The following is a 9,362-nucleotide window of genomic DNA, read 5'->3' as shown; positions in this document are numbered from 1 at the left end:
ACACCAGCACCACACCCGGTCGCTGTTGCACTACCATCCACAAACACTTCCAGACTTGGTCTCCGGCCGGCTGAAGATCAGGCCGTGTCATTTCAGCCAAAAAGTCCGCAAAAGCTTGCCCCTTGATTGCCTTCCTTGGCTCAAATACAAGGTCAAAGCCCCTGAGTTCCAAGGCCCACTTGAGCATGCGGCCACTTGCTTCTAACGTTGAGAACGGCTTCTTCAAGGGTTGGTCTGTATAGACCACAATTGAATGTGCCAAAAAGTACGGCCGCAGCTTCTTTGATGCCATGTACAAGGCCAGGCCAAATTTTTCAATTGGGGGGTACTTAAGCTCAGCATTGTGAAGTACATGGCTGATAAAATACACCGGGACCTGATGGCCGTCCCTCTCAGCAAGAAGGACGGCACTTAGAGAATGTTCAGAGATGGCAAGATAGATATATAGCTTCTCATTCTTGAGCGGACTGACGAGGCGAGGCAATGTATGCAAGTGACTTTTCAACTGTACGAATGCTTCCTCGGCCTCCTCTGTTCACTCGAACATGGCTTTCTTCTTAATGGTTTGAAAAAAGTAACGGCACTTATCCCCTGACCTTGACAAAAATCTTCCAAGGGCTGCTAAACAGCCAGTCAGTCTTTGGACCTCCTTAATTGTTCTTGGGGACTTCATGTCAAGGACGGCTTGAATTTTTTCAGGGTTGGCCTCAATTCCACGTTGATCAACCAAAAATCCGAGAAATTTGCCGGACTCAACACCAAATACACACTTCTTTGGATTCAACATCATCTTATGCCGCCTGAGTTTGGCGAACGTTTCTCGTAGATCCTTGAGATGGTCGGCCGGCTCTTTTGACTTGACAATCATGTCATCAATGTACGCCTCCATGTTCCGGCCGATTTGGTCTCTAAAGACTGTGTTAACAAGCCTCTGAAAGGTAGCAGAGGCGTTCTTGAGGCCGAATGGCATGACTTTGTAACAGTACAACCCCTACTCGGACACATACGCTGTCTTTTCTTGATCTTCTTCCCACAAAGGAATTTGGTGGAATTCGGAGTATGCGTCCATAAAACACATTAGGGCGTGTCCGGCCGTAGAGTCAACCAAACGGTCAATCTTAGGCAAAGGGAAGCTATCCTTAGGACACGCCTTGTTCAAGTCCGTGTAGTCCACACACATTCTCCAAGTCCCATTCGGCTTTTTCACAAGAACTACATTGGCCACCCAATCTGGGTAGAAGCATTGCCGAATGAAACCGGTGTCCAGCAGCTTTTTCACCTCTGCTGCGGCCGCCTGATTCCTCTCTTCTCCGTGATTCCTCTTCTTTTGGCAGACAGGTTTTATCAAAGGATTCACGACCAACTTGTGCACGGCCAGGTTAGGACTTATCCCTGGCATTTCACCAACTTCAAATGCAAACACATCTTTAAATTCTCTTAACAGCTGAACTAACTCATCCCCAAGCAATCCCAAATCTATAGTGCCAACACTAACTGTCCGCTCTAGGTGGTTGGAGTCAAGCACTATAGCCTGGTGGCTGCCGGCCGGCTGGGGCCTCAACTCATCTGGCCGGCCGACAGTTATTAATTGCTAGGCTTCTTCTGTCCTGACCGTCTTACGCTTCTGGTCGACCTGGTATGCTGGGAGTGAGGTTCCTTCTTCCTTTGGCTCGGACAGTTTTGGGCCGCGCGCTGTTGGCTTCACGGCCAGCTGATTACATTCCTTAGCCATTCTCTGACTTCCTTGAATTGTTCCAATTTTTCCGTCCGACCTTTCAAACTTCAACAACATTAAGTGAGGCACTATGACCGCCTTGGCTGCATTCAGAGTGGGGCGGCCAAGGATAACGTTGTAGCCGGTCAACTCTTTAACAACAAGGAAGCGGACGACCATGTCTCTCCCCTCTCCCTTCTGCCCGAAACGAATTGGAAGATTAATCCGTCCGACCGGATGAATGACATTCCCCCCAAATCCTACCAAGGGGTGAGTGATATCCTGGAGAGCATCTTCTGGGAAGCTTAAATTCCTTAGGGCAGACAGGCTGATGATATCGGCCGAACTTCCCGTATCAATCAATATTCGTCCCACCTTCAAATTTGCTATCTTCATGACAAAGACCATGGGATCATTGTGCAAAGCCCTGACCTCTCCACGGTCAGCCTCACTTATGATCACTTCAGGAAATGGCTCGGCCTTAACGGCGTCCGTTTGCATCACATTTGACAAATTTCGAGCATCCTGCTTGATTCCTTTCACGGTAGGGCCGCCTGAAGCAAAGCCTCCTGATATGACGGCCACAAAACCTGAATCAGTGCTATTCCCATCATCTTCCTTGTCATTTTTCTTATCGCTTTGTTGCTTTTTCTCGGACGTGTTGTCTGTCCGTTTGAAGGTGAATTTGGACTTGGTCACATAGGGTTTCAGCAGACCCTTGTCGGCCAACTTATCCAATAGCCTCTTCAGATTGATACAATCGTTCGTGTCATGACCTACATCCTTGTGGTAATGACAATACTTGTTCTTGTTTCTGTACTGGGCCGAGCCTCTCAAAGGCTGAGGCTTCTCAAACTCAAACTTGTCTTTTATCTCCATCAAAATGGAGTAGCCATCCTTGTTGAACTCATACTGAGGCTCGTACGTCTTGCTTTTCTTTGACTTGGGTTGCTTGTCATCAGCCACCCAGATTTCTTTTCTTTTGTTTCCTGCTCTCTTTCGGCCGGCCGAGTCTTGCTGAGAAGATTGCTTCTTCTCAGCCCCCTTGGCCGGCTGTTCTGATTTGGTGAGCGAACAAAAGTCCGCGGCCTCAATATAGGCTTCGGCTTCCCGCAATACACCTGCGTATGACCGAATCTATTTCCTTACCAAATCAAACTTAAAACCATTATGCCTTAATCCCCGGAGAAATTCTGAGTAAGCCATTTCATCCGGAAGATTATGAATTTGGGCTTTTTCTTGGTTAAACCTTTGGACGTACGAGCGTAGTCCTTCATTCTTTCCTTGGACAATTGTTGCCAAGTTGAGACTTGTCTTTCTTGGTGGGATGTTGTATGAGAAATTTCCCACAAACAACAAACTGAGGGTAGTAAAGCAATTTATGCATCCGGCCGGAAGGCTGTTAAACCAATCTTGGGCCACCCCCTTAAGAGTGGCCGGGAAGCATCTGCACCATGTAGCATCATCTACACTTTGCAAGTACATCAAATTCCTGTACGAGGTAATATGTTCCTCTGGGTTGCCCGTACCATCATAGGCACCAACTAATACACTCTTCACTTTTGCTGGTTGAGGGGACGTTAGTATGTCTTGCGAAAACGGAGGCGGCTTATCTCCCAAATTCATCAAACGCATCTGCCAATCGATGGGCTGAGGCTGCGCGGACGTTCCAGCCAGGTAGGGAGCCTGCCCGAACCCCTGGCCATACGGCACATATTGCCCAAAGACTTGGGGAATTGGCTGTATCAACCCATTGAGTACTTGGGGGGGCTGATATTGTGATGGCTGAATTGGTCTGGGAGTAATGGTATGAGCGGCTTGACTTCTGCTGGAGACGGTCGTGTTGGTGTATTGAGAGATAGATTGGTTGGAGTCTTCATCCGGCATGGTTGGGGTAGAGGCCGTGTCAGAATATGCGGCCCTCTCCCTTTGCCTGTGCCGAATGTAATCCCTTGCGTCTTTGAAACGCTGTGACGGCTCAGTCTCAACTCTTTTCGGCTGTCTGCCCCTCCCCCCAGCCGACTGTGTTTTCGCCAATAGGCTAGAGAGGTTGGTCCCTGGGACTCGGGGAGACCTTCCATGCGGACGACGAAATGGGGTATTACCAGCATCAGTTGCATTGGTCTTGTTGTGTGTTTTCTTGGAAGTACCTCTTCCCCCCTTTGGCTGGTTAGCGGCCAACTCTTTGCGGAGCTTAGTTAGCTCGGCCATTAGGGTAGCTGGGGTAACAGGAGGTTGTTCGGCCTCTTCAAATGAGGCAGTCAAAGGATTGCTTGAATGTATGGTAGTACGTATGTCTTCTACATATCCGTCCTCGCCTGGACGAGGACCAGAATTAGGTGTCTGACCATCTATTGCCATAACGGACGAGTATCCCCACAGACGGCGCCAAATGTTTCAGGGTTTTTTGTGATCTCCTCGGATACTGGTCACGCTCTGCTGGCAACGAGACTCGAACACCTGCAAAACAACGAATATTTCGTTTTATCGGAATATTCGCCTCCGACGATCAAGTTAGAGATCGATAATCGGAAAAGCTAGAGAGAGAAAGTAGAGAGAAGTTGGAGCTCTTTAATGCTCTTTTTTAATGTTATGTCACCATCCCCCCTCCCATCATAAATGATTGGGGTATTTATAGGGGTGAAAACATGTGCCCCTCTAGGGTTTGTACCCTAGAATGTCGTGACGTGATTGGCTGCGCAATCAGGGGTCGCCACGTGTCATAGGGAGCGCCGTTTTACGGCTTTCAAGGGTTTCTCGGGATTTGGGCCTAATGTAATCAGGGCCTTTTTCTCTTTCTGATGTATTGCGTATTTAAAGATAGCTGACATGTGTCACCCTGTCAGGTGGACACGTGTCACACTCTCATAGGGCCACGTGTCGCCTTCTTATTGGGCCACGTGTCACTATGAGATTGGGCCACGTACCTGGGGTATTTTTACCCTAAACAGTTGTGTTACACTTGTATTTGCAAGTCATCTATCATTCAACTCTCTTGTTAGAAAACATAGGCTAGTTTTGACCTTTCAAACCTCGTTGCCGATCAATCCATGACAATAATGAGTAAAGTAAGCACATTCATCACTTCTATACACATCCACTCGTAAAAGCTTGCATAGATGCTAGATTTTCCAATTGGACCATACATGTACTAATGCAAATATCTTAGGCCAATTATAGGCCTCATATCATAGCCATGAATATGGCTTTAAATGCTTTATACCTATCAAACTTATCCAAAAAATGTAACATTAACCTACCTAAGTGGTCTGGGGTTATAACTCCGCCACCTGCAAGCCTTGAAGCTCCTTTGAGTGCAACATTTGAGTTTAGAGCATATCATCCCACTCTGGAGCTAGTATTATATAACTAATTTTTTTTTTTTTTTAAAAAAAAAAACATATATGGTTGAATCATATACCATACCGCATCAATTTACTTTATACACTGCAAAATTTATTTTGGCAAATTGACAATTGCACCTTAATCTCTCAATCAGGCTAAATTCAAACCGGGTCACATTATCATACAAATCACGAATTTACACTTGTATAAGAACATTTTTCATTATATTTGTAAATAACGGCCTGTTCTCATTGACTGAAATCAGCTGAACTGCACTGAACTTAGTAGAGCTGAACTGAACTGAAATAATTATATTAGAACAGACCCTAAAATATTGGCTTTTATTATATGGAATTTTGGACTCCTTTCTTCCAAGTTTCAATCAACAAACAAAATCAAATACAACCAACTTTACAACATTACATTTTGGCTATCCATCCATAAGTTCATCACACAATCAAACTATCCAAAGCCCAAAAACATCAACTCTTAAAATTTCATGTCTTATACAAATTTCCACCCACAACTACATGGGCTAGGGCACACAACAAAAGCCCATAAAAAAAGCCCACAAAACTCCCCGCGAAAATAAGCTTACATTGGCGGTAAAACATCTTCCCGCCATAAAACCCTACTCCTCTCTTCTCCCTCTTATACCCCCAAATCTCCCTCCATTTTTTCCCACTCATTCTCATTCATCCTCTTTCTCTCTCCTCAAATCTCTCAAATTTCTCCAATTTCTTGCTTCTCACTTCATCAATGGAGTCCTCTGAGCAGCCATTGATGATCCCCTTCAAGGCAAAAAAGCCATTGCTTGCTACTCCAAACAAGAAGAGTATCGTTACCCCGGAAGCTTCCGGTCCCGCTATCGCTACCCCGGAACGAGCTAACCCCAAGCCGGTTACTCGGATCCGTAATCAGAAGTTCGCGCTATCGGTTTCCGAGGTTCGAAGAACCGCTCTACAGCTGCAGAAATCTAACAATGTTGGGTCGGATCTTGGTAAGGTGGTGCCGGAGAAGGTGGTCGGAAGTGGGGTTGGTCAGAAATCTAAGGGATCCCAGAAATCTCCTGCATCTTTGCCACAAAAGTATGGAAATTTAAATTGATTAATTTTTTGAGCTATTTTTTTGATTGATTTGAGTTTTTTTTATTTTGATTTTTGTTTGTTTTTTGTTTTTGGTGGAATTTGATGTGTGTTTTTTGTGGAATGTTTTGATTTTCTAGATGTTTTTGATGTTGATTTGAGATCCTTTGAATCTGGCATTTCGAATTTGCGGAAACTAGGGTTTATAAAATTGTGCATTAATTGTGTTAATGTGGTGTGATTTTCTTTGATTTCTGGTTGTTTATTACCCTGAATCGTGGAAATGTTGGTGTAGTTGACTTTAATTTATGTGAATCGTTGAGGTTGATTGAAGTTTCGTGTATTCGTGAATGCTGCTATAAATCTGGGAAAAAAAAATTAGGGTTTGAACTTTTAAAGTAAATTGCATTTTTGAGGTGTTTGTATAATGCTGGAGTAATTGAAAGTAATCTATGAGGTTTAGCTTGATGTTAATTAGGTATTCATTGTGGCTTGACATCTTGTATGCCTAATATGTATGAATCTGAAATCGGCTGATTTCGCGGCAAATTGAAAGCTGAATTAGTGAATTGTAGTTCATTCTTCTGATATTTTGGAATTGGTATTTGGAATTTGTAAAAGTCTATGCTAATCTGCATTGTCAGCATTTTTATAGTAAATTGGGGTTGATTGAGGTGATACTGTGATAGTATCTTAATTAAGTTATAATGCTAATGAGTGTTAGTACAAGATAATGAAGATTGTTTGTGTTGATTACTTAGTGCTGTACTAATCCTATACTGATTTAATGACAGGTATGAGATGCTCTGCGAGTTTTTCAATTCAATGGTTGGTTCAATTCGGCTACTCCGGTTGAGAAGACAGCAACCAACCCTTACTAAGCTTGCTAAGAGTATCGAGTCATTGACAGACAGGTAATTGCTTTAGAAGTATTTGGCACGAGCTTTCTTTTTATTTTTTTAACATGGCCAATTTGATGTACTTCAATTCATGTATCTGAAATTGCATTGGACCTTTCTTATTTGTCATAGGAGGTTCACACTACATCATTTGGCCCAATTGAAGCACATAATGCCAGAGGTTATTGTGGCGAAGAAAATCCGTGTTCAAGATGATGAAACAAAATGTATGATGGAGGATCTTCTTTTGTCTCTAGAGGTGGTTGCTTTGGAAACTGACAAGAAAGCAAAAGGTGGTAGTGGATTTTCGCAATTGAAAGATATCTTTCGATCACGAATGTTTGACTACTACAAAGCCCATCATGAGGTATAATTTGCTTTTTTTAATTGGAGACTGCTGTTCTGCTGGATCATGAATTGATGTACTTACTGACTTTTGAATTGCGTTTGTTTGCTATCAGGATGAGGATGATGTTCCTGAGGGAGAATTACCACATCTATTCCATCAGCCAAAGCAGGAACCTGAGCAAAACATGATTAAAGCTCCTGCGCCATTGGCTGCATCACTTACCGGTCCCTCATTTAAGAGGCGGTTTTCATCTAGGCCTCTAGGCACTCCTGTTCTGGAATCCATGGCAGATAAGCCATCATCCAGCTTGTCTGAAACCGAAATCAAGGAAGCCTCATCTGCTGAGGTTAATGATGGGGATTCCAACACTTTAGTTAAAGCTGATGCAGCACCTTTTGATGCTGCTTCAACACCTGCCAAACATGCTTCAATACCTATGAAGTTTGCTTCAACACCTGCTGAGCTTGCTTCAACTCCTGCAAGGCTGATGGCAGCCACACCTTCAATACGCCCTCCAAAACGTACTCTCATGACCCCAGATCATGAGACTAGTGATTTGCCCAACAAATCAGCTAAGCGTAGGTCCTTGAACTTTGATGAGAGCAGTGTTGATATTGATGAGAGTATTGCTCCTGCACAAGGCTCCAATCTTTCCAAGGATGATGTCCTGGAAATACTTCCAGAAGGCCTTTTACAGTCGGTAAGTGGAGCTTTAGCTTTGTGAAATTTGTTTGTGTTGCATATCTGAAGGAGGTTTTAACTGAGAAGAACTCCAATTTGCAGTTGTTAGAGAAAGAACAGAAAATCTTAGAAGAGAACAACCCAGTCCTCTTACAAGCAAAGAGGCGGCAACAGTTGATGGCGGGTGTACCTAAGCTCTTTGACATGATTCTCCTCTTATTCAAGTCTATCAACCGATCTGTTGTCACAAAGGAGGAGCTTATTTACAAATTAATTGCTGGCCATTTGGACGTAGTTGATAGAAGTAAGGATTTGCTTCTACTTTGGTCAATTTATAACTGGTCACTCATTTATTGCTGCTGTTCTCACTGTAAATGTTTTACTTTCAAACAGCCGAGGTTGAAGAACAACTTAAGTTGCTACAAGAAGTTGCACCAGAATACATATCTGAGCAGCTGAGCCTCAGTGGGGATACTCTCCTACGGTATATTTCCTTCAAGGCCTTTTCTATGATGCTGGTTGGCATTACAAAATGAATACACACCTTATAATAACTGTCCTTACTAGTGTTTACTGATGTTCATTTTCTGTGGTCTTTGCAGCCTCAACAAATCTTCATGTCATGAATCAATACGTACCAAGCTGTTCGAAGCAAAATGAGATTAGAAGGCTTCCATGATCTGACAGCATGAAAAAGTAAATGAGCTTTATTAGGTTTTTGTAAGTTAATCCAATAGAAAAGCAATTGGATGAATCGATTGAGGCTTCAGCCATGTTGCATTTTGTAAATGTGTAGTGTAAGTGTATGATCTCTTAGCCTGATTCAGCGATTTGTATAGAGATTTTCCAATATATTATGACAGAATCCATTAATTATGTGTCAACTTCTTCAATTTCCTTTCTAAGTTTGAATGCACTGTCTTTTAACAAAAAAATCTTCCATCTAACTCATATCTGACATTCTGAGACTGTCAGGAAACAATGGCTAAATCAGTAAGAATAAAAGAAACCTCCTTCAACTGCTTGCTACCTTTAGACCACCCATGTATTGGATTAAGCACTACCCGAAACCATTGCAGCTATGCCTTGAACTTGGTAGAGGTCTGTGACAGTTGGGGACTTAATGGGTTACGTACATAACCCCGAGTATATGGAAACCTTATTATAAGGCTAACTCACATATAACAAAAATTTTAGGTCAATTGCTAAAGGTACTGATTATTGAAGGGAAACCTCCTAAAGTCTTAGTACCATATAACCTCTTAAATGCTCAACACTTTGAACCAAAC

At 43.2% G+C, this 9,362-nt stretch overlaps 1 protein-coding gene across 1 annotated transcript; it reads left to right on the top strand.

The window, feature by feature from the left end:
• The first annotated feature begins 5,764 nt into the window (after positions 1 to 5,764).
• Positions 5,765 to 8,901, top strand: LOC145598909 (CDT1-like protein a, chloroplastic). The gene is made up of 7 exons (XM_081655312.1): positions 5,765 to 6,147; positions 6,939 to 7,058; positions 7,176 to 7,410; positions 7,505 to 8,092; positions 8,176 to 8,377; positions 8,467 to 8,557; positions 8,676 to 8,901. The coding sequence occupies exons 1-7, from the start codon at positions 5,819 to 5,821 to the stop codon at positions 8,731 to 8,733; spliced, it is 1,623 nt and encodes a 540-aa protein (XP_081511438.1). The 5' UTR covers positions 5,765 to 5,818; the 3' UTR covers positions 8,734 to 8,901.
• The last annotated feature ends 461 nt before the right edge of the window (positions 8,902 to 9,362 follow it).

The sequence above is a fragment of the Chenopodium album genome, chromosome 20 (genome assembly GCF_948465745.1).
Source record: "Chenopodium album chromosome 20, dcCheAlbu1.1, whole genome shotgun sequence".
Taxonomy (NCBI): Eukaryota; Viridiplantae; Streptophyta; class Magnoliopsida; order Caryophyllales; family Amaranthaceae; genus Chenopodium; species Chenopodium album.
The sequence above is the reverse complement of the archived record's forward strand: the minus strand, read 5'-3'. Positions and strand labels throughout refer to the sequence as shown.

Bases quoted from the DNA above. Each gene is read 5' to 3' on its own strand.
- LOC145598909 (XM_081655312.1), top strand. From the start codon at position 5,819: ATGGAGTCCTCTGAGCAGCCATTGATGATCCCCTTCAAGGCAAAAAAG. The intron at 7,059-7,175 runs GTAATTGCTTTA...TATTTGTCATAG, and splicing joins ATCGAGTCATTGACAGACAG to GAGGTTCACACTACATCATT. The intron at 8,378-8,466 runs GTAAGGATTTGC...ACTTTCAAACAG, and splicing joins TTTGGACGTAGTTGATAGAA to CCGAGGTTGAAGAACAACTT.